We start from the raw sequence: 24,118 nt of genomic DNA on the forward strand, positions 1-24,118 counted from the left end.
ACATATGTCTGTGGCATTCCTGTTCTAAATGTCTAATGGGCAGCCTACCAGGAAAGAGACAGTTTCTCATGCCTTGATCTTAGTGTGAGATCTTGTATCTGCCCTGTTGGGGCAGTACTCACAGTATATTATAAATGTCTATTTATTTTCCTCTTTTCTAATGTCTTTAAGAACAAGTGCCATGTCAGTTATACTGATCTATCTCCAATATTGAGCAGATTTCCTTGCCAATATTATGCCTTTAGTAAATGTTTGTTGAGTGAATGAAGGAAGAAAAGAATAATTTCTGTAAGAAAAAGAATTAGACTCATAATATATCCTTTTTGTTTCTTTTCTTAATGCTTACACTGTCTGCAATATAGTCTCAAATTATGTAAGGAAAAACGGAAAAAAAAAGAAAGGAAAAAGACATTAAAGCAATCTACAATCATCATTTTCTACTGTTGGTAAAAACAAAAAAAAAATTGAGGGTTGCAAAAGACAGTGGGATTTCTTTGGTGAAGTCTCTACTGCTGTTAGTCACTGGTGACCATGGCCAAGTTACTTAACTGTTCCAATTCTGGGTTCTATAAAACAGGCATTATATTCCCTACCTCAAAAGTTGTTGTAAGGGTTAAATGAGAAAATAGTGAATACATTTAACTGTTACTAGTTTAAAAATGCTCTTAATGAAAAGAATACATATTGACACAATTTACTAAGCTATTTTGAAATTTTGCTTTGGTAACCCAGGAGAAGCTGAAATTGAAGAAAATATCATTGTAATGTTTTTTAAGCTTTGCTTTCACAGAAAGAAAAATCTTATAGAGATTTAGGACATATAATTAAACAAATTAGTGGGCATCTATATATATATGTTTAAATGTTTATCTGAGATCACAAGGAAAACTCAGACTGTGTAATTCCCCCCAAAATTGGTCCAAATACCCCCAAATTTTCTAATTAAAAAAAAACTTGTTTCTAATTGATATCTCACTTCCTGTACCACTCTGCATAATCTTCTCATTAAAATTTAATCTATGATGTTTGTAAGAGACCACTTATTTTAATGTTAAATTGAATTATTTTATTTCTTATATTTTTTTCAGAAAACAATTCATTCTGAATATAAACTGCAGTTAAAAAGAATGTATCTAAGATGGGTACAGGAAATACTTAAAATGTCGATATGTCCATGCAAACAAAGAAGAAATATTCATAGTCTATTTACTGGTTCTTTCTCAAATGTATTTTAATCCTCCCTCTTGAAAGTATTTCACAAAATGTAACACAACTCCCTCATACTCAAATTTAGGGCTTATTTTATTTCTGTCTTCACTGGGAGGGTAGTTCTGATTCTCCATAGTAGGTGTTAAGAAGATTGAAATTAGTCACTTGTATACCAGTCCCTTTTTTCCAGGCTTAAATAAGTTTTAATATAAACCTTTTCCATTCTGAGTTTTAAGATGTATTTTAAATTCTTTTTCATTTTTTATTATTTTTAATTATTATTATTTTTTAAATACAATTTATTGTCAAGTTAGCTAACATACAGTGTATACAGTGTACTCTTGGCTTTGTTTGATTGTTTATATACAATGCCCAGTGCTCATCTAATAAGTGCCCTCCTCAATGTCCATCATCCATTTTCCCCTCTCCCCCACATGCCCCTTCAACTCTCAGTTTGTTCTCTATATTTAAGACTCTACTATGGTTTGCCTCCCTCTCTGTTTGAAACAACTATTTCCCCTTCCCTTCCCCCATGGTCTTCTGTTGTTCCTCAAATACCACATATGAATGAGAACATATGATACCTGTCTTTCTCTGACTGACTTATTTCACTTAGCATAATACTCTCCAATTCTATACACGTTCCTACAAATGTCAGGATTTCATTCTTTCTCATTGCCAGGTAGTATTCCATTGTATATATATAAACCACATCTTTATCCATTCATCAGATGATGGACATCGGGATCTTCCCATAATTTAGCTATTGTTGAAAGCACTGCTATACACATTGGGGTACATGTGCCCCTATGAATTAGCACTCCTGTATCCTTTGGATAAATTCCTAATAGTGCTATTGCTGGGTCGTAGGGTAATTCTATTTTTAATTTTTTGAGGAATCTCCACACTGTTTTCCAGAGTGGCTGCACCAGATTGCATTCCCACCAGCAGTGAAGAGGGCTCCCATTTCTCCACATCCCCACCAACATCTGTTGTTTCCTGAGTTGTTAATTTTAGCCACTCTGACCGGTGTGATGGTATCTCAATGTGGTTTTGAGCTGTATTTACCTCATGATAAGTGATGTCGAGCATCTTTTCATGTGCCTATTAATCACCATCTGGATATCTTCTTTGGAAAAGTGTCTATTCACTTCTGCCCATTTCTTCACTGGATTGTTTGTTTTTCTGGAGTTAGATTGATAAATTCTTTATAGATTTTGGATACTAATTCTTTATCCAATATGTCATTTGCAAATATCTTCCTCCATTCTGTCAGTTGCTTTTTAGTTTTGTTTATTGTTTCCTTTGCAGTGCAGAAGCTTTTTATATTGATAAGGTCCCAATAGTTCATTTTTGCTTTTATTTCCCTTGCCTTCAGAGATGTGTCAAGTAAAAAGTTGCTGCGGCTAAGGTCAAAGAGGTTGTTGCCTGTTTTCTCCTCTTGGGTTTTGATGGTTTCCTGTCTCACATAGATCTTTCATCCATTTTGAGTTTATTTTTCTGTATGGTGTAAGAAAGCGGTCCAGTTTCATTCTTCTGCATGTTGCTGTCCAGTTCTCCCAGCACCATTTGTTGAAGAGACTGTCTTTTTTCCATTGGATACTATTTCCTACTGTGTCAAAGATTAGTTGGCCATACATTTGTGGGTCCAGTTCTGGGTTCTCTATTCTATACCATTGGTCTATGTGTCTGTTTTTGTGTCATACAATATACTGTCTTGATTACAGGTTTGTAGTAGAGGCTAAAGTCCGGGATTGTTGATGCCTCCTGCTTTGGTTTTCTTTTTCAACATTACTTTGGTTATTTGGGTTTTTTTGTAGTTCCATACAAATTTTATGATTGTTCTAGCTCTGAGAAGAATGCTGGTGCAATTTTGATTGGCATTGCATTGAATATGTAGACTGCTTTGGGCAGTATTGACATTTTAACAATATTTTTCTTCCAATCCAGGAACATAGAACGTTTTTCCATTTCTCTGTGTCTTCCATTTCTTTCATAAGATTTCTATAGTTTTCAGCAAACAGATCTTTTACATCTTGGTTAGGTTTATTCCTAGGTACTTTATGGTTCTTGGTGCAATTTTAAATGGGGTCAGTTTCTTGATTTCTCTTTCTATTGCTTCATTATTGGTGTATAGAAATGCAACCAACTTCTGTACATTGATTTTGCTGACTCATAGCAGTAAACAGATTATCTAGGCAGAAATCAATAAAAAAACAATGGCCTTGGGGCACCTAGGTGGCTCAGTTGGTTAAGTGTCCGACTTTGGCTTAGGTCATGATCTCACAGTTTCATTGATTTTGAATCTCACAGATTCATTGATTTTGCTGCGATTTTGCCGAATCAGTTCTAGCAGCTTTCTTGTGGAGTCTTTCAGGTTTTCCATGCAGAGTATCATGTCATCTGCGAAGAATGAACGTTTGACTTCTTTTTGTTTTTTTGCCAATTTGGATGCCTTTTATTTCACTGTGTTGTCTGATTGCTGAGGCTAGGACTTCCAATGCTATGTTAAACAACAGTGGTGAGAGTAGACATTTCTGTCACTTTCCTGATCTCAGGGAGAAAGCTCTCAGTTTTTCATTGAGGATGATATTAGCTGTGGGCTTTTCATATATGGCTCTTATGATGTTAAGGTATGTTCTTTCTATCCCAGCTTTCTTAATAATAAAGGATGCTGTATTTTGTCAAATGTTTTTTTTCTGTCAAATGTTTTTTTTTTTTTTTCTATTAACAGGATCATATGGTTCTTATCCTTTCTTCTATTAATGTGACATATCACATTGATTGATTTGTGAATATTGAACCAGCCATGCAGTGCAAGAATGAATCCCACTTGGACATGGTGAATAATTCTTTTAATACATTGTTGAATTTGATTTCCTTATATCTTGTTGAGATTTTTTGCATCTATTTTCAACAGGAATATTGGCCTGTAATTCTTTTCATTGGGGTCTCTGGTTTGGGAATCAAAGTATTTCTGGCTTCGTAGAATGAGTCCAGATGCTTTCCTTCCATTTTCTAATTTTTGGAATAGCTTTAGAGGGATAGGTATTAATTCTGCTTTAAATATCTGGTAGAATTCCCCTAGGAAGCCATCTTGCCCAAGACTCTTCTTTGTTGGGAGATTTTTGATAACTGATTCAATTTCTTCACTGGTTATGGGTCTGTTCAAATTTTCTATTTCTTCCCATTTGAGTTTTGGTAGTGCATGGGGGTCTAGGAATTTGTCTATTTCTTCCAGATTGTCTAGTTTGTTGGCAATATAATTTTTCATAATATTCTCTAACCATTGTTTTATTTCTGTGGTGTTGGTTGTGATCTCTCCTCTTTCAACTGTGATTTTATCTATTTGGGTCTCTCTTTTCTTTTTGCTTATTTTTTTCAAAAAAACAGCTCTTAGATTCATTGATCTGTTCTGTTTTTTTTTTATTCTATATTGTTTATTTCTGCTCTAATCTTTATTATTTCTCTTCTTCTGCTGGCTTTGGGGTTTCTTTGCTGTTCTGCTTCTAGTTTCTGTAGGTGTGTGGTTAGATTTGTATTTGGGATTTTTCCTGTTTCTTGAAATAGGCCTGGATATCAATGTAAATTCCTCTTAGGACTGCCTTTGCTGCATAGCAAGGGTTTGGATTTTAATTTTCACTTGCTTCCATATATTTTTAATTTCTTCTTTAATTGCCTGGTTGACCCATTCATTCTTTAGTAGGATGTTCTTTAACCTCCATGCATTTGGAGGCTTTCCAAATTTTTTTCTTGTGGTTGATTTCAAGTTTCATAGTGTTGTGATCTGAACATATGCATGGTATTATCTCAATTCCTTTATATTTATATTTATTGAGAGCTGTTTTGTGATCCAGTATGTGATCTATCTTGGAGAATGTTCCATGTGCACTTGAGAAGAATGTGTATTCTGCTGCTTTTGAATGAAAAGTTCTGAATATATCTGTCAAGTCCATCTAGTTCAGTGTATCAATTCAAGGCCATTGTTTATTTCTTTTTTTAAAAATTATTTTAATGTGTATTTATTTTTTTAGAGACAGAGAGACAGAGCATGAGTAGGAAGGGGGCAGAGAGAGAAGGAGACACAGAATCGGAAGCAGGCTCCAGGCTCTGAGCCATCAGCATAAAGTCCGATGTGAGGCCAAACTCACAAACTGTGAGATCATGACCTAAGCCAAAGTCGGACACTTAACCAACTGAGCCACCTAGGTGCCCCAAGGCCATTTCTTCTTTATTGATTTCTGCTTAATCTGTTCACTGCTCTGAGTGGAATACTAAAGTCCCCTGAAATTACCACATTCTTATCAATAAGAATGCTTGTCTGTGATTGATTTATATATTTGGGTGTATCAAGTTGGGAGCATAAACATTTATAATTGTTAACTCTTCTTGATGGATAGACCCTGTAATTATGATATAATGCCCTTCTTCATCTCTTGTTACAGTCTAGTTTAAAATCTAGTTTGTCTGATATAAGTATGGCTACTCTAGCTTTCTTGTAACTTCCAGTAGCATGATAGAGGGTTCTCCATCCTCTCATTTTCAGTCCAAAGGTGTCCTCACAGATATAGATGGATCTTGGTTTTGTTTGTTTTTGTTTTGTTTTTTGTTTTTGTTTTTGTTTTTGTTCTTGTTTTATCCATTCTGATACCTTATGTCCTTGATTGAGGCATTTAGTCCATTTACATCCAGAGTTATTATTGAAAGATATGGATTTAGTGTCATTGTGTTATCTGTAGGTTTCATGTTTGTGGTGATGTGTCTGGTCATTTGTCGTCTTTGCAGCATTCCACCCACAGAGTCCCCCTTAGGATCTCTTGCCTGGCTGGTTTAGTGGTCACGAACTCCTTCAGTTTTTGTTTGTCTGGGAAAGCGTTTATCTCTCTTTCAATTCTGAATGATGGCCTTGCTGGATAAAGGATTCTTGGCTGCATATTTTTCCTCTTCAGCACACTGAATATTTCCTGCCCCTCTCTCTGGCCTGCCAAGTTTAAGTGAACAGGTCTGCTACTACCCTTACATGTCTACCCTTGTAGATTAAAGCCAATTTGTCCCTAGCTGCTTTCAGAATTCTCTGTCTTTGTATCTTGCCGTTTCTCTATGATAGGCAGCAGGGAAGACCTATTCTTGTTGTATCTGAAGGGAGTTCTCTATGCTTCCTGAATTTGGATGTCTGCTTCCTTTCCCAGATTAGAGAAGTTCTGAGCTATAATTTGTTCAAACAAACCTTCTGCCCCTTTCTCTCTCTTTTCTTCTTCTGGAACTCCTGTGACATGGATATTATTACATTTTATTGAATCACTTAGTTCTCTAATTTTTTCTTCATGGTCTAATATTTTCTTATCTCTTTTTCTCGGTTTCATCTTTTTCCATAATTTTATCTTATATTTCACTTAGTCTCCCCTCTGCTTCCTCCAACCTTGCTGTCACTGCATCTAGTTTATTTTGCACCTCATTTACAACATTTCTTAATTCATCATGACTATTTCTTAGTTTCTTGATCTCTGCAGTAGTAGATTCTCTTCTGTTTTCTATGCTTTTTTCAAGCCCAGCTATTAATCTTATGACTATTTTTCTAAATTCTCATTCAGATATCTTTTTTATATCTGTTTGAAGAATTTTCTGTCATTTCTTCCTGGAATTTCTTTTGAGGATAATTCTTCCATTTCATCATTGTGGATAGTTTTCTATCTTTTGTGTGTGTAAATAGCTTGTTATGTGCCCTGCACCTGCAAAAACTACTATATTAAAAGTCATACACTGTCCAGGGCCTGGCCCTTCAGGAGGTGTTTTTGGAATGTGTTGCATGCTTTATGTTATTGTGACTCTGGTTGTTTTATCTCCCTACTTGTAGTGGTGGTTTGGACCTCCCACCAGGTGTGCTTTGATTTGTTCATTGAAGTAACCCTGGAAAAAAAAAATTTAAAAGGGGAGGGTGGTAGTGGAAGATGCCTTATCGCATACAAAAAGACAGGGCTGGGGAAAAAGAAAAGAAGAAAGAAAAAAAAATACAAGGCAGAGAATCGGAGAAGCTATACAGCTTATTCCAGAGAGAAAGACAGAGAGACAGAGAGAGAGAGAGGCAGAGAGACAGAGAGGAAAATAAAGAAGGAGATACAGAAGAGGTGTGAAAAGAATTAGATTAAAAATGTCTGCTTAAACAAACCAACAACCGGAATAGAGAAGGGAAGAAATAAGAAGAAAAGGAAGAAAATATATATATATATGGATATAAAATAAGAATTGACCAAGAATCAAATCAGAAAATGCAAAACCACTGGACCAATATCTGACGGTGCCTTGAAACCCGTGGCTGTGTTAGTCTGGAGGAGGGACTGTCTGGCTCAGTCAGTGTGAATCTTGCTCTGTTAGATGTGCAGTTACCAGGCACAGAGGGGCATGGTTTCGTATAGGCGGTCCTGCCTCCACTGTGGGCCCCTGTCTTGTTCCCTGAAGCCCCTCCTTGTAGGTGATGGGGAGAAAAATGCAACACTCCAGTCTCTCCTCCCCAGACTGGGTGTTCCACACCACTCCGTTCAGGCCTTCTTCACAGTGCCGCATGGGCCTGTGAAGCTGGTTTGTCCCGCTCCACTGTCTCCCTCACCTCCAGTGCTCGGCTGGGATTCAAACCCTGATGTCTTAAAGAATCCCATTCCACCGCCCTTGGTTCTGGGGTAATGCCACTCTGCCCAGCAGCCAACAAAGCGCCTCTGGCTGTCGGGCACCTGCAGGGTCTTTTGTCCTTGAAGAGGCTATACACTTTCTTCCCACAGTACTCAGGGGAGGGAGGGGACTAGTCTCTCCGACTGCACCTCTGAGCTCACTACCAAGCCTGGGGCTGGTTCCCCTCCTCCCGGGGCATGCATACAAGGGTGGCCAGCCCCAGTCCGGAGAAAGAACTGCAAACCTGGATCATGTTAGAAATTGGTTCTTTCTCCACTTTTTCCATTTCCTGGTCTGTGGTTTTTCTCATGTCCAAGTACAATCTTACACTTCCATAGCCTCTCATTCTCTTCCTTTTGTCTCTCCACAGAAGGGGATCCCTCCCCTCCATGCCTACACTCCCCGTTTTATCTGTCCCATTTCACTATCATACACCTATTGTCTGCCAAGTTGTCCTGGTGGGCCCCTGGAGATGTTTCTGTCACTCTGTAGCCTGGTTTCCTGGAATTACAAGTCTTCTGGACTCAATACTGCTGAGTTTGAGGGATGAAGGAACTTCGGGTCCCTCTACTTCTCCACCACGTTCACTACTGTCTCTAAATTCTTTTTTAAATCAAAATGCCTTGGAGTGCCTGAGTGGCTCAGTCAGTTGAACATCTGACTCTTGATTTTGATTCAGCTCATGATCACCCAGTCATGGGATTGAATCCTGAGTCAGGTTCCGCACTGAGCATGGAGCCTGCTTGAGAGTCCCTCTCTCTCTCCCTCTTCCCCTCTCCCCCACTTGCACTCGTTCTCTCTCTCAAAATAAAATAAAATAAAATAAAATAAAATAAAATAAAATAAATATCAAAATGCATTTACTTCTTGTTTGCATTCGACCCAGACACACTTTTGTATTGTTGAAACCAAAAGCTAGAACGTGGAGCATTATCCCAGAGATACCACAGCATGGCATGATATTAATTCTCTCTCACCTTTTCTGAAGCAGTTTAGCTTCTATCCTGCTAATTGAGATGTGATATAAGAGGTAATCAAAGATATCATTATTAAGTAAAAAGTCAGCAGACGTTCTTGTATTATTCCATCACAAAATCCCTTGCCCTGTAGAGAATAAGCAACTATTGTCTTACATTTCTGTGATTACAAAACACTTGAAAATATATTCTTTTGCCTTCAAGGCAATTCAAGCATTGTAAATGTTTTTAATATAGTCAAGCTGCCATCAACTGAACTTGGACTTGCGGCCTGATCTATTTGGGAACAAAAAGCTAACTTTAAAGGAATATACGGTTGCCTTGTAATTACAGAGCACCCCGAAGTCAAGGCTGGGAATTACTAATTTGATCAAGTCTATTTGTGCCAGATAACTCATTATTTACCTGCCTGAACAAATTCTTTAATAATTTCATTTAGGGCATGCATTAATATAACTGTCTGAATATCACTCAAAAATGTGTGCAGTACCTATTTTTTTAACTTGATATTAGCTGGTAGATTACTGCAAAATTTATAGAATTCTGGAAAAAATTAATCTAGGTTTCAAAGTGCAACAAATAATGTTTAGCTGATGTGTTTGTTAAATTCTACCCAAATACATATGCATAAAATACAAAATTCAAATATAACATAACTTTCTAAAAACAAGTGTTTTTCAAGTAGAGGAAGAGATGGGGTGAGCATAAACACCTATAATTAATCATCTCAAAATACAAGTCTGGAAAATAGAAGTTTGCTCTTTTAAACTAAAACTTAAAAGTGAAAACATTGGAAAGATGCTATGTATTATCTTTATCTGTACATATATATAGGAAGTTACTTTTAATTACACATAAATTTATTTTAGTGGTCTGCAATCTGCCATGTAAATTATTTTGAGCTCTAGTAGCTCGAACAATCCATTACAAAAGATTCATGAAGTAAAATAGATGCTATTCTATGTCTGGTAGGCATAAAACTTAATGACATATTCCAAGCTATAAGCTTCTGTAAAGTATCATTTACAATTTCTCAATGACAAAAGTAGATCTTATATAGAGAAATCAAATAGTCAAAGATTTTAGTTTGTGCAGAATTTAATTGTATTCGCCTCAAACAATCATTGAAAATATTCTGTGGAAATATATATGGTTGCATACTTTAACACAGCACAAGCCTTATGAGTTGTTTTTTATGAATGAATAATTCTTTAAAAAACATTAAAGTACATTTCACAAACTTACCCTTTCCTATTCAGTGAACATCAAGGACATTTTGATATGTCTATCTCTAAAACCAAGGCTTTCAACTCAGAATGTATTTATTATTGGAGTTTTAGTTTTATCACCAGAGCTGCCTAATCTTCATGTACATCTTCAAATGCATGCTTCTTTTTATACGACAATCTAGATAGATTCTTCTTCATAACTTGAAAACACCAGGTTTTGACTACTGGAGCATCATGGTATTATCTCAAAAAAAGCAGATTATTTTTTCACCCATGTGCTCATCAAACAATGAATTCTCGATTAATGCTTAGATTTCCACTCATACCTTGTCCTTTTGAGCATCAGTCTCTCAAATTGTGTTGATGTCCACAGCTTCTAAATTCATCTCCCAAAACAAAACTAAACAATACAAAAAAGACTCTTTCCTCCTTTATGCAGACACAATTAAAAAAAAAAATCACTGCTTTCCTCTTCATTTTTGTGCCTCCACTGCAATCTGGTTTTATTCCTTCACTCTATAGGAAGTGCTTTTGTCTTTCCTGCCCTTGTGTCACAGCTTTTAAGTAACATTCACAAGGCTGATAACTTCATGATTCTTGAAACATCCATTTCTGAAATGTCTCTAATACCAAACTCTTTTCCTTCTCCTTTAATCTCTCTAGCAGTTCTTTCAGCCTCTTTTGCTTTATTTTCCATTATCTAATCTCTACATGTTGGAATTCCACAGGTCTTCATTCTGTATTCTATTCTCTATTTCTTTTCACACAATCTCTCTGGGTAATCTCATCTATTCCCAGAGAAACAAATATGATCTATATGGATTTCTATATATGTCGCTTTACTTCAGAATCCCCTCTGAAATCCAGACCTATGTATTTAACTGCCTTTTTAGAGTAGAGTAGATGGGTTAATATCCTGGCCCTGACATTTACTAACTGTGTGACCCTGGGCAAGTTACTTAACCTTTCTGTGTCTTAGGTTACTCAATTTATAATAAGGATTAGAACAGCTTATTTATTCACTTATTATAAGGATTGAATGAGTTAGTATCAAAAAACAGTGAAAATAGTCCCTGATATAAAATGTGAATGATATGTCACATACACTTGAAACTTAACATACTCAAGAGGAAACTAGATTGTTTCTATCACAGTTGTTCCCCAGATAAGCTTCCTCATCTCAGTAAATGATCCCATCTTTTAATTGGCTTACCTCTTCTTTTTCTCCCTCTAACCCATTTTCAAAATGAGTATATACTTGTGTAAAGTATAAATGAAACTGTTTTTCTACACTGCTAATATCCTTCGTGTTTCCTATTATACTTTTAATAAACACTTACATATGTCCCTATATATTCTGACCCCTTGTACCTCCTCTCATACATATTGCACATTTACATCTATCATGCACGCACACACACACACACACACACACACATACCACATTCACACATCACATAAAGATGCACACATCAATGGCTGGATCCTGACAATATATCAGATTCCAATTTAAATTCTGTCTCTTAAAGGGGCGCCTGGGTGGCTCATTGGTTAAGCATCCAACTCCTGATTTTGGTTCAGGTCATGATCTCATGGTTCATGGGATCGAACCCCCTGACAGGTTACATGCTGTCTCTTAGAAAAGCCTGCTCTAACAAGCTTATCTATTTAAATAGCTCCCTATCCCCACTCATTGCTTTCTCCTCACTGCCTCAAATTTGTTTCTCCTATGGCCCTTATCCCAAGTTGGACTTATGGACATCATGTTCACTGTGTGCCTCCTTTATCAAAATGTAAACTCTGTTAGGGTTTATGTTCAGTTATCTACCTCTGTGTACTCAGCACCTGGCACAATGTCTGGTATATGGTAGACATTAAGTGAATATTTTTTACAAGAATGCATGCACGAATACATGGATGAGTGAATTTGTCCTTTTCTAGCAGCTATTCCAGAGAAACTAGTATGTTTTTTCAGGATCTTTCTTATAGTTTATACTCCTATTCAGATAATTCTTGGGAAAAAAGTCATGTTGCAAAGTGTGATAATGAAACATCATTTTACACCATTATCTATCAGTTATCAAGTCAAAATTATCTTCATAATTAATAGGCTTGTAAACATGATAGGGTGGTAATGAATCTAATTCCAAAAAATTTATGATAACTTATAACTCCAGAAATGCCAATCTGAAAGAAATGAATCATAGTTTTGATCTTATTCTATCCTGGTTTATGTTTTTTCTCCAGGTTATAATTGTATCATTACAAGGAAAAGCAACTTGTTAATTTTTTAACCATTATAACCTCATCAAGCACTAAGAACATTATTTCTTCAAAAATACCATTTTGTGAAATAAAGTGATGAAGAATGTCTTTTATCTACAGTTTAGGTAAAGAATAACACAAACTATATTTGACTATGTCTTATGAGCACTTTAAATTGCCACATTTTTATCATGTTGCTTGATCAACCCATCTTTGTGTAATTCAGGCCTTCAAAAACCTTCTTTTATTATGTGAGTTTTATCTTATAAAACATTTCTGTATCTTTATTATAGATACCTTAGATGGCCTCTTTTAACTTCCATTTAATCCTCCTTCCAGATGGAAAACATGGAATGCCAAAAACCTGCATCTTCCAGACTCACTTGCAGTATATTTAATTCTACCAGTTAGATGCACCTATAGGAGACTGAGAAGCAGACATATTTTGGCACAGGTCACTTTGATGTGAGCCAGTTGCTTAGGCTGGCCTCAACATTTCCAGGATCTAGTCTGTGGGTGTTAAGAGGCAGCTTTGATGAGTGAAGCCACTTCCTGACCAACTGACAGGCCTTGATGCTCAGTAATCTAGTAACAGCTCCTTGATTTCAGGGTTCTTCCGGTGCTTCCAACAACTGTGCTGTGTCCACTTTCCTGGATGGAAGTCCTTCTGCTTGTCTACCTTGAGTGGTTTGTATGTCTAACACTGAAGTGTCATATAAACACAGGGAGATATTTTCTAAAGGTTTTTATTTCCTCTCTTGATTGGGTTTTCCATGGTGTTCAGACTGAAACTTACCTCATAACATTGTAAAAATATCCTGGTGACTATTTTTTGCCATTTGATACAGTGTTTTATAAGTGGCACATATTTGTTTGTACCAGGACAATTTGAAACATATACAAAACAAGAGATTATTATCATGAACCCGGATGCACCAATTACCCTGTTTCAACCATTATTAACTTGTGAACTGGCAATTTTCCCTAGCATAGATCATTTGCAAAGTGTGATTTACTAGTTTCAGGCAGTAGAGGCTCATTTATCATAGAATTTATGTCTCAGGTTCATTTGCATCTACATAATTATAAAATATACATGTAATAAAATAAAATAACAATATAATATGTAAGTAACTTTATATGTTATATAAATGTAAATAATACAAAAGTCAATATAAATATAATAAAATATCGTGGTAAATCCCATAAGTATCTAGGCATATCTTATGCCTTGTAAATTTTCTACTCTTTGGGGTTAGAGTAGTGACATCAGACACTCTGCTATATTCCTCTGACTATTTTAGGAAGAAATGACATACATGCCCCAGCTCTTCAAGATTTCAGATTATTTTCAATTTCTTTCGTTATCTCTAGAAATTACTTTTGTCACGTTTCAAACTGGCTGCTTTTAAACCATATTGCCTCTCACATGAAAATACAATTGGAGAATTATTAAACTCTAAAAAGAAACAAGAGTTATAAACCAACATTAATTAAATCTCTGTGTCTCTGTCCCTCCCTCTTTCTCTTTCTCTCTCTCTCTCTCTCTCTCACACACACACACACACACACACACACACAATTTTGAGTGTATTGGAGAGTTAAGAGCTTATAAACAAACAATTTGCACATATTTTCATTAGGAAGTTGAACTAATTTTTAAGATCCAACAGTATTTTGTGTCATCAACAGTAAACATACGAACAAACAAACACACGGGAAACTGGTTCCAAGAAGGACAAACTTGCTTTTCAACGCTAGCTGAGCAGCCTTCCCCAGGTATGCTGAGCAACCACCCAGTTAGTTCTGTTTCAGTGGATGAGCACATGAGCACTGGCCTTGTAGGCAGTGAATGGATGAGCCTGACCTTGTGGGGAGTGATATTGGCATAATCAGTTCTGTTGCCAGTGGTACATAACCTCACTCTGACATGACTGCTGGGCTAATAACACAGGTCTCCCAGTAGCAGAGAAATATCAAATTTTCCCATCACTCACTGTCCATAAGGCATGTTGCCTTTCTCCTAAAAAACTAAAACCAAACTAAAACGACAACCATGCACATCACTGAGTTTTGCCAAAAGTATTTTCTGATTTTGCATTTGCAAACATATGACAAATATTTTGGAGATTACAATTCAATTCAAAACTTCTTCTGCAAATACCTGGTAAAACTGATGGTCCAGAAAGGAGAACCTTGTTTCCCTTTAGCACCCAATCATGTCACAGATATATGGACCCAAGCAGCCATCAAATAGCCAAAATTGTATTTTTCCTTCTCTTATAATAAGGTACATATTTCACCAGGGGCATAAGGAAAGTTTTAAGTCAAACTCAATGAATGTTCAACAATACAACAGATTCTACAATAATATGCCCTTACTAACGAAAATTTGGATGCAAGGTAAAATATTTGGCTATCAGTTCTCAGACCCACAGAACACCTGGAGGTCTCTTCTTGAGCATTTCATGAGTCATACAATCATGCAACTGTTAATACTTTACAATTTTTTTTACCCTGCTTACACCATGATGTTGGGGACTTCCTGCAACCCCTATTTGTTACTAACTAGTATCTAGTTTGGCATTCGGTGGCCTTCCTTTTCAGGATCCTTCACCATCACCTTTTCCCCTCTAGATACGCTATCTACTTCCTAGAAGAAAACCGTTTTCACTGATGCTATCCAGTCCTTCTCTCTCCACACAATAGCCTGCCTTGAAGCTCTCTCTTCAACCTCTCCTTCATTTAAGCTTACCTACCACCCCATTTTCTAGGGCATTGTTTCCAGCTTATTATTACACAGAAAGGGTCTGGAAATCTCATTCACTTTAAGTGTTAATAACTGAGAAGAATTAGTTTGTTAGCCCATACACACAGGCCTAGGAGATTTGCATCTTAATAGAGGACAATTCCTTCATAACTCAACGGAATGGAATATCTCTAATAGTGGAATTTCAAGCATCACTGACACTGGTGGAGGAAATATTTGGGGGTGAGAACACTTAACACCAAACCATAATATCTCATAATGTGAGACAACAATCTTTTTCACCTAGACTTAAGCTTAACCTGAATAGAAGCTGGTATTCATGTTTGAACAAGAATTAAAGCACGACTAAGTATAAAGCAAAAATCTAAGCTATTGAACAACGCTCTTTCTTAATGGTCTGCATTACTCTCTCTGAGCTTCTTAGCTTTGCAAAGTGGTGTTATTATACTATGTAGCTCTTCTCAATTTCATTATGTCTTCACCAGGATGGCCTTAAAGTTCTCTGAATTCAGCCTCACTAAACTTTAGACAGGCTTCTTTCTGACCTTAGGCTCTTACCCTCCTTTTACTTAGAGCAATTACTTCAGAAGACTTGTAATTGTAAATTCTTTCTCTGCTCCTTTCAAATAGAAATCTTTTTAAAAGGCTCTTTCCTGGTTTTCTAACTCAAGAATACCTTTCTCAGGGAGCAGGAAGCCATCCCTTTGAAATGTAATCATCAAGAACAATAGTACCTCAGTCTCCCAGTTTCTGTGGGATAGTAAGAATCTAACTCCTTGGAGTGCCTTGCTCCAAGCTGTAAAACTGCACTCCAGTCACGAAATTAAGAAACCAGTCTACTTTTGCTTTGAGTCAGGCCCATTAGCACACACATGGCCTAAACCCTCCACTCCATTGCAGCTCTTAAAAATCCTCCTGCTCTTTGTTTCAGTGAAATTGAGTTCAGAATGAGTTGAGGTCTCTATCCTCTTTTGCAACAGCCTTGAATAAAGCCTTCCTTGCATGTTTAATTTCATCCAGTGCAATGTTTACTTTGACAGCCTGAACATGCACAGATTTAAGTACCTATATCCAGTTTGTTTACATCGCCCCAAAATTCTTTCATGAACAAACATTGTGAACATAATTTGACTAAGGAAACAAAGTACAATACCTTTTTTTTTCACATCAACGGCAGTTTCCTTGTCGGTTTTCTTTTTGACAGCTTCTTTCTCTGGTAGTAAAATGAGAAAATTTTACTCATTTTAGGCATCTGTTTAATTCTTATGTATTTTGGGGGGCACACGTGACTGCCATTATGGCATCCAACTCATCTTCTATAGAGTAATCCTAAATCCGTGCCACAGTAGTGTCAAATATGAGCAAACCAGCACCTTCCTAACACAAAAGGAGCTCTGTTGTGTTTCCTCCTCAGGAAGGTAGCAAATTTGTGCTAAGCTCAAAAACAAAATTCTCATGACAATGGAAACATTATATGCCATTATCAATTTTGCTATAATTCAATAGTTTTTTTTAATGTTTATTTTTTTTTTTTTATTTTTGAGACAGAAAGAGAGAGAGAGAGAGACAGAGCATGAATGGGGGAGGGTCAGAGAGAGGGAGACGCAGAATCTGAAACAGGCTCCAGGCTCTGAGCTGTCAGCACAAAGCCTGACGCGGGGCTCCAACTCACGGACCGTGGGATCATGACCTGAGCCGAAGTAGGACGCTCAACCGATGAGCCACCCAGGCGCCCCTCAATAGTTTTTCTAAAGGACATTAAAATGAATATATTGAAAGTTCTCTGGGCTATCAAGCCACTGGAAACATGTCAGAAGCAGAAATCTCTGGAGCTCATTTGAAACTTCAGATGCACTATTTGAAAACAACCATCTAAAAGTAATAGGGGTGCCTGGGTGGCTCAGTCAGTTAAGCCTAGGCTCAGGTCATGATCTCGCAGTTCAAGAGTTCCAGTCCCCGTCAGGCTCTGTGCTGACAGCTCAGAGCTCAGAGCCTGGAGCCTGCTTCAGATTCTGTGTCCCCCTTTTTCTCTGCCTCTCCCCTGCTCATGTTCACGCTTGCTCTCTCTCTCTTTCTAAGGATAAATAAACATTAAAAAAAATTTTCTTTAAGTAACAAAATACAGTGTATCAATCAACTAGGTTTTTTTTTCCTTATACATTCAATAGTTGCCCTTTTGATAGACACTTTTTATTAAACTGAATGAATTGAATAGGAACTTCATATTTGTATTTGCAGAGAGAGAACTGAGTACCACTCCTCAGTAAGAAAAAAATTCCATCAGTAACAATTTAGAAAAGTGTTTAGACATAAATTTTCTTTTTAAAAATTTATCGATTCCACCTTGTTTAGAATATTTATAAATTTCAAGACTGCTAACAACAATAACAATAAAATGATTAAGGGAATATCTTTCCTAGAAAACAAGAGCTTTATGAGTAGTATTGTAAAAGGATATTAACTGGGTTCTGTGTTAGTTTTTAAATTGTTCACCTTTCTTTTTTGTTTCAGAAGTCACTTTCTTCTCAGCTTTCTTCTTTTCCTCTTCTTTTTCTGGAGAAGAAAATTGAAAATATTTCTTTCAGGAAAATGTAATACAAAGGAAAAACCAAGATTTGAATGAAGGATTACTGTGAAATCACTTCTGCCTCCAGATAGCTTTGTGACTTTGAGCAAGTGATTTAATCTCACTAAACCTTATTTTCCTCATTTGTAAAATAATAGTACTCCCCTCAAAGTTAGATCATGTTTACAAAGCACTCTGCACAGTGCCTGGCTCACAGTAAATGCATAAAATTGCAGGTTGTTAATATTGTTTATAAATAATGAACAAGATCCTTTGAGCTTTCTGAACCAAGCAATTGTTTGGTGCCTAAAGTAAGATAGTAATATATGAAATTAAAACATCATATCTGGGAAAGATACTGCAGGTAAACTAAAAGAAATACTTTTTTTGTTTTCCTTTCAGATGTTTAGTTTCATTAGAAGTAGTACAGGAGGCCATTAATGTGATCTATTTTGATTTAACCGTTTGTCACATCTGCTTCTTGTCAACAGGCATTTGGAGCCTGGTGACATCTGTCTGGCAGTGTGTTGGGGACATAAGTTCCACTGCCCTTTCTGAGTGGTTGTATCAACGAGGGTGCTCACACTCTGCACCCAGAGGTTTGCAATAAGTCTGGGTCCCACACAGAGCAGCATGTGGTGGCTCTGGACTTCCTCGTGGAAGAGTTACTTTTCAGAGATCTGAGAAATCTTAATCTGAGGGGCAGAGGGAACCTCAAATACCTAGCCACAGCCTTGTTAACAACTGGTCATCTCTGGACATTGTTCTGGTGAGTGTACTCATTTCATAACAAAGTCATGTAGAAGTTGTTGAAATGGAATATTCAGTGTTTTTAGGTTTGAGGCAGCTCTAAGTTCAGTTAATGTTGGAAGATGACTAATTTTTATCCTCAATTAGTGGTGCTATTTACCTTATATTTGAAACACCTTTGTATCTGTCCTTTGTCTCTCCTCACACATATAGATGCCAAGCAAAGATTTTCATCATCCAGAAATATTATGAGATTGTTACTGTGCTGAAGAAATCCAATGCATAGTTCTAGTATGAATGTTGAAATTGTCTACTAATGACTGCCTCTCATTAAATATAGGAATTAATTCATTCCCTTAGGTATAGAGATTTTTTACCTACAAGATCAAAGACAACACTTTCAGTGTTAGAAGTATAATTTATAAAGAACCCCTTTTCATGGCTCCTAGAGATAAGCTGGTGTCATAGGGAGAAAGATATTCACACTCTGTCTAAATGTGTCTGCAGTGTGCCATTACAGCCCATCCAGTCAGAAGTAGAGAGTCAACAAGTCCAATTCTGATAGTTCCAGAGTTAGAAATAAACCACTTGAATTCCACTTTGCCTTTTCCTAAAGGTTTATACATATTAAATATGCAAATCATGTTTAAAATTCTGAATAAAGATACTTTTGACTTAAGTATTATTACTTTCAGCTGGTCTGGGAGAAATTTTACATAGCAGGGTATTTTCCATGTTATCTAAATAAATGCATATGCCAGACAATTGAATTGGCATTTGCTAAACATTTGTGCCAGAATATGGATTAATTAAAATACAGATTACTTGTAAATATTTCTTAGCCCATATCAAATAGCAAGACTGTAGTCACAATAAGATCACAACTCAGTATCCAAATCTCTCCGTTTCATAATATAGATGAATAAATATTTCATTTAAAAGTTCTTGCCAATTAGTCAATCTTACATTGAACTTCAGAATGAAAGTAGATATTTGAGGTCATAAGATGGAAGACACTCTTTTCATTTTTTTTTAAAGAGAATACTCTCGTGCAATAAATTCTGCCCTTTAAATTAATATAACCGGAATTTTATTGTGGTGATACAGTATTCTTGCCTTAGTTCAGATTGAATTAATACTTCCATTTACACTCTGCCTGTGATTATGGCCATACACCGAGAGAGTCATGAATAAAAGTAGAAGTCCACAAAAAAGCAGGTATAAATAATGTACTTTAATAACATTTTTATGAATTAGACCTTTAAGCTGTCATTATGGGGCTTACTTTATTCATGGTGAATTCACTTAAAACATCAAATTGAAGATTCTGCATTTCTTCAAGCACTATTGTCTCTATTCTATAGGTGATTTGGCAGCAGTGGAATTAATGGAATTATAAAAGACACAACAATTTAATTATACCCTGCTCAGAATATCCTGCCAATTTCTTTAATGAAAATACTCCTTCCCCTGACTTTTATCTCCCTCAACATTCAACAACACTCTTCCCTTTCCGCCTGACTATGCACCCAAATATTTAATTTCATCCTCACCCTCTCTTCCAAGTTGTTGGCTATTTTGTTTGTGGCAGCTAGAGAAGAGTTAGAACATTTAATACCATTGGTTTTCAGAGGGGGTAGCAATTAAACGTGTCTGTAGAATGTGAACTTATCAGTGTATTGCCTCTCTCTGGCAAAAGTGTCATACGCCCTGAAATGATGGCTCTATATGGCAGGGATCACAGGAACGCTGGTTGAGAGAGAAATCCTCTCCACAAGGAGCAGCTCTGAGCCACAAATATGTTATTAGCTTCTGCATAAATTAACATTAGATGAAAGAAAAATTAAATGACTTACTTTTTACTTTCTAAGCCCTTACAATGGGCTTTTCTCTTGCTTTTAAATGTTTTTATGCCATCTCAAACCCAGAGAATGAACAATAGTTAATTATAATCCTAAAGCTTTCTAAGATGCCTGTTCCCAGCAAAATGGGAAAACAAATGCAAATGTTGAATTTTCAACTTATGTTTTGTTCGTCCCCTCTTTTCTTTTCTACTGTAGAGAAGCAGATGGCTGCTTCTCTTCTAACCTTCTATGGCCAGGATGGATGTATTCTTGGTCCGAGTCATGTAAACAAGGGTGTGTTTGTTCTATAACAATGCATTCCAACACATCTTGCCACTTTCACTTTATTTCTTTAGAGTGGCAAAGGTTGGCCTGGAACCCCACTCATTCCATGATCATGGGAATCTTCACACAAGCAGATAAGTTCAATGACAGCAGTGATTATTACAGTTCTCCATTGTTATCATACAGAAGCATGAGGCAAGAGAGAAAGCATGGGTGCTAGCGTGGATGACCTTGGTCTAAATTCTGTCTCTGACCCTTTCTGGTTATGGGAAATTGGGCAATGTGCTGTGACACACTGAATTTCATTGTCCTCATTTGAAAAATGGAACTAATAAAATCTACTTTGCTGGTTTGTTGTGAAGAATGGAGACGCTGAGCTGAAGTGCCTAGACCAGAGGGAACGTTCATAAAATGTTGGCAGCGGGTAGCTATTACGCTATTTGAGAAACAATAAAAATCTGACCACGTATAATCTTCAGTAATTTTTCTAGATACGATATTTATTGATCTATTTAAGAAAATGCACATTAATTCTTATTTTTCTGTATGAAGAGAGGCTGTGTCTGGAATACTTTATATTAAGAAACTTCAGGAAAAAAAGTACATCAGTAGGTTTAACATGATATGAAGCGGTGCTATGCTGGAATGAAGCGGATTCCAGTCTTGGTTTCGCTATAATTAGTAGCCGAAGCCTTATGTAACTATGAGTAACTCTTCCATTGTCAACCATAAAAGGCAGGGGAATGAGTAGAGCATATTTAGGGCCCTCTTCACCCATGTATTGTCCAAATGAAGCATGCTTTTTGCATTATTTCTTAATTTTGCTGGGAGTAGGCAACTTAAAAAATTTTATCCTTGTAAATAGCTGCTGTATGGTCTCTGGCCTTGCTGTGGCTTCAAAAATGTTAAATGTGGGAAACAGTCAGTTTTTAAGGCTTTAAATAAATATGCATGTTATATATATATTCATATATATGTATATTTATATATATGAATACATTTACATGAATATATAATGTCAGGTGGTAATAAGGGTCAGGAAAAGAGAGCTTGTTTTGGAAGATTAAAGAATAAGAGGTGGAAGGAAGCATTGCATTTTTTTTTTTAAGGAAGAAGTGTAAATCTTTTAGAATAGGTAAGATTTGAAAAGTGTCTTGAAAGACAGCAGGAGAGCTTTGGGCTATCAGGGAGAACTTTTGAGACGAAGGAAAAATATCTGCCAAGACCTTGAACATAGGATTTGTTGTTCATGGTATGACTGTCCCATTTTACTGTAAGATAAGAAGCCACCGAGAGGTTTCGAGCAGAGAAATTATATGACGCTGAGTTACATTTTAAGAGGAATTTTGGCTGTCACTGAGTGGTGTTAAGTGACCCATTGGACTGCGATCTTGTATAGAAGAATAAGAAAGTAAAAGAATAAAACACAAATATATGTATATTTTTCTTTTTTCCTTGTTTTCTTCCTCTGAATTATATTTGGGACTCTTGAAGGAATGTAACATTACAGAATCGTGGTAGGAGTAACTCACTTTACATTGTAATTAGGTTGCTATGGCAGCAAAGCTCTCTAAATTAAGGACTTCACTTGAATTATCTGGCATAACTAAACTGGCCTGTCCGAACCTGAATCCAATGTCTTTGCCTTAGTTTTTCTGTTAGTGATAGCTGAATTATTCTTGGAAGCCAGCTCCTCTCATTATCAGCTATTAACAACAAACAATTCACAATCAGCAATTCCATTGCTCCTTTCAGTGACTACCCTGAGACTTTTAAAATTACAATTTTCTCAATCAACAGATGTTTATTTTCCCTTATGTCAGACCCCTTGCCAGGGTCTATAGTGTTAAAAGATTCCCTCTGGGAACACTAGGTATGGGAATAAGTGGGGAAGTTTACAATTATAATAAAGACTTTGAAGGATATTCAAGGTAGAATCTAAGGGAACCATCACAGAGGCCCAGAACCAAGAAGGCCATGTGAAACTTGCAAAAGCTACTTCTGGGGGAAGTAAGCACAGACTGAGTCAGAAATAGCCCGTAGAGCCTGGTTTGGACAGAGGGTGGCCAGTGTTATTGCCACGGCCAGCTGAGGGAACTGAGGTGCAGAGTGACTGCTCCTGTCCTGCAGGCACCTCTTACAAACTCCTTTTTTTTTTTTAAGTTTATTTTGAGAGAGAGAGCTGGAGCGGGGAAGGGGCACAGAGAGGGAAAGAGAGAATCCCAAACAGGTTCCACACTGTCAGCCCAGAGAACTGTGAGATCATGACCTGAGCTGTAATCAAGAGTTGGATGCTTAACTGATCGAGCCACCCAGGCGCTGCTGAGAACTCCTAGCGATATAGTACCATTCACAAAGGAAATGTCCCAAAGGACTCTAGATCTGATCAATGTAAGTCCAAACTTTTTCAAGATACCATAATACAGTTCATTAAGCCTCAAAAGGATTGTGGAGAAGGGATCTCCATAATTATTTTGTATGGTCTGAGCAAGGCAAACATACGTGTTTAAGTTTGGTTGGAACATCACTCATTAAGGTCATAAAGCACTTGACCTTACAGATGTCAGCATTGACTTGGTCCTCAGGTAAAAACTGTATACCTCCTGTAACCTGTGAGGAAATCTGCTCGGGAAAAAGACACTTGCCCAGTTTCCCAAATCCTGTAATTGACATAACAAGGAGTCCAAACTAAAGGGTTAACACATCCTGCTCTCGCTGCAAATGGAAAATAAAGCTTGAGGTGGACTTATTCTATTAAAAACTTGCAAGTGAACTGACCCCTAGACAGAAAAGAAGTTCTAGTTTTGCTTTGTGTTGTCAAACTTATCTTTCAGCTCCCTTATGGCTGACGTTCTCTGACATAATGACAAATTTTTTTCTACTTCTGAATTTAGTATGCAAAAACGAATGCAAAGAGAAAGATTCTTTGATAGCTTTCAAATTGCAAAAAAGTTTCTTATGTTAATTAAACTTGATATTTAAAATGGATAAGATAGATTTCCCTCAAACCTTTCAAAAATGATAAAAGCTTTTTAGATAAGTGATTTCATTACTTTTGAATGGGTTATATTTATATAGATGAAGGTTGCCACATCTGTTTTTTTTTTTTTCACTTTTCTACCTAGAAATGCAAGAGCAAAGACAACCTCAGAGTGTCTGTGTGAGTGTGTGTGTGTGTGTGTGTGTGTGTGTGTGTTTGTGAGAGAGAGAGAGAGAGAGAGAGAAGGAGAGAGAGAGAGAGAGAGAGATGAGAGAGACAGACTCTGGTTTTTCTTTTTCCCTCAATGCTTTTACATTTCAGAAAGTAAATGCTCAAAGCTTATTGACTTTCACTAAGTGAGAAGCTCTCCCTCTTCATACACATCTCTGGATAGCTTTCTATAGTACAATTGCATTTTTTTTTGTTCTTTTGTTTTGTGTTTTGTTTCGTTTTGATTTTTTTAGTGCTCCCCACATTTAAGGACCTTGAAAGAGCTCTTTTAACCCCTTTAAAGTTTATTTTTATGCAAAATTATTGCTTCTTTAAGATCTTTTATTGTAAATGTTTCCAATGTGTCTTT

General features: G+C 36.6%; 1 protein-coding gene across 1 annotated transcript in view; it reads right to left on the reverse strand.

Annotated features, from left to right (window-relative positions):
* Window positions 1-24,118, reverse strand: part of TRDN (triadin) — a 398,565-nt gene that overhangs the window by 206,995 nt on the left and 167,452 nt on the right. Inside the window, 2 exon segments of the mRNA XM_030316258.1 lie at window positions 16,267-16,326; window positions 17,607-17,666. Coding sequence (XP_030172118.1) covers window positions 16,267-16,326; window positions 17,607-17,666 — 120 coding nt within the window.

Source organism: Lynx canadensis, chromosome B2 (genome assembly GCF_007474595.2).
Source record: "Lynx canadensis isolate LIC74 chromosome B2, mLynCan4.pri.v2, whole genome shotgun sequence".
NCBI lineage: Eukaryota > Metazoa > Chordata > Mammalia > Carnivora > Felidae > Lynx > Lynx canadensis.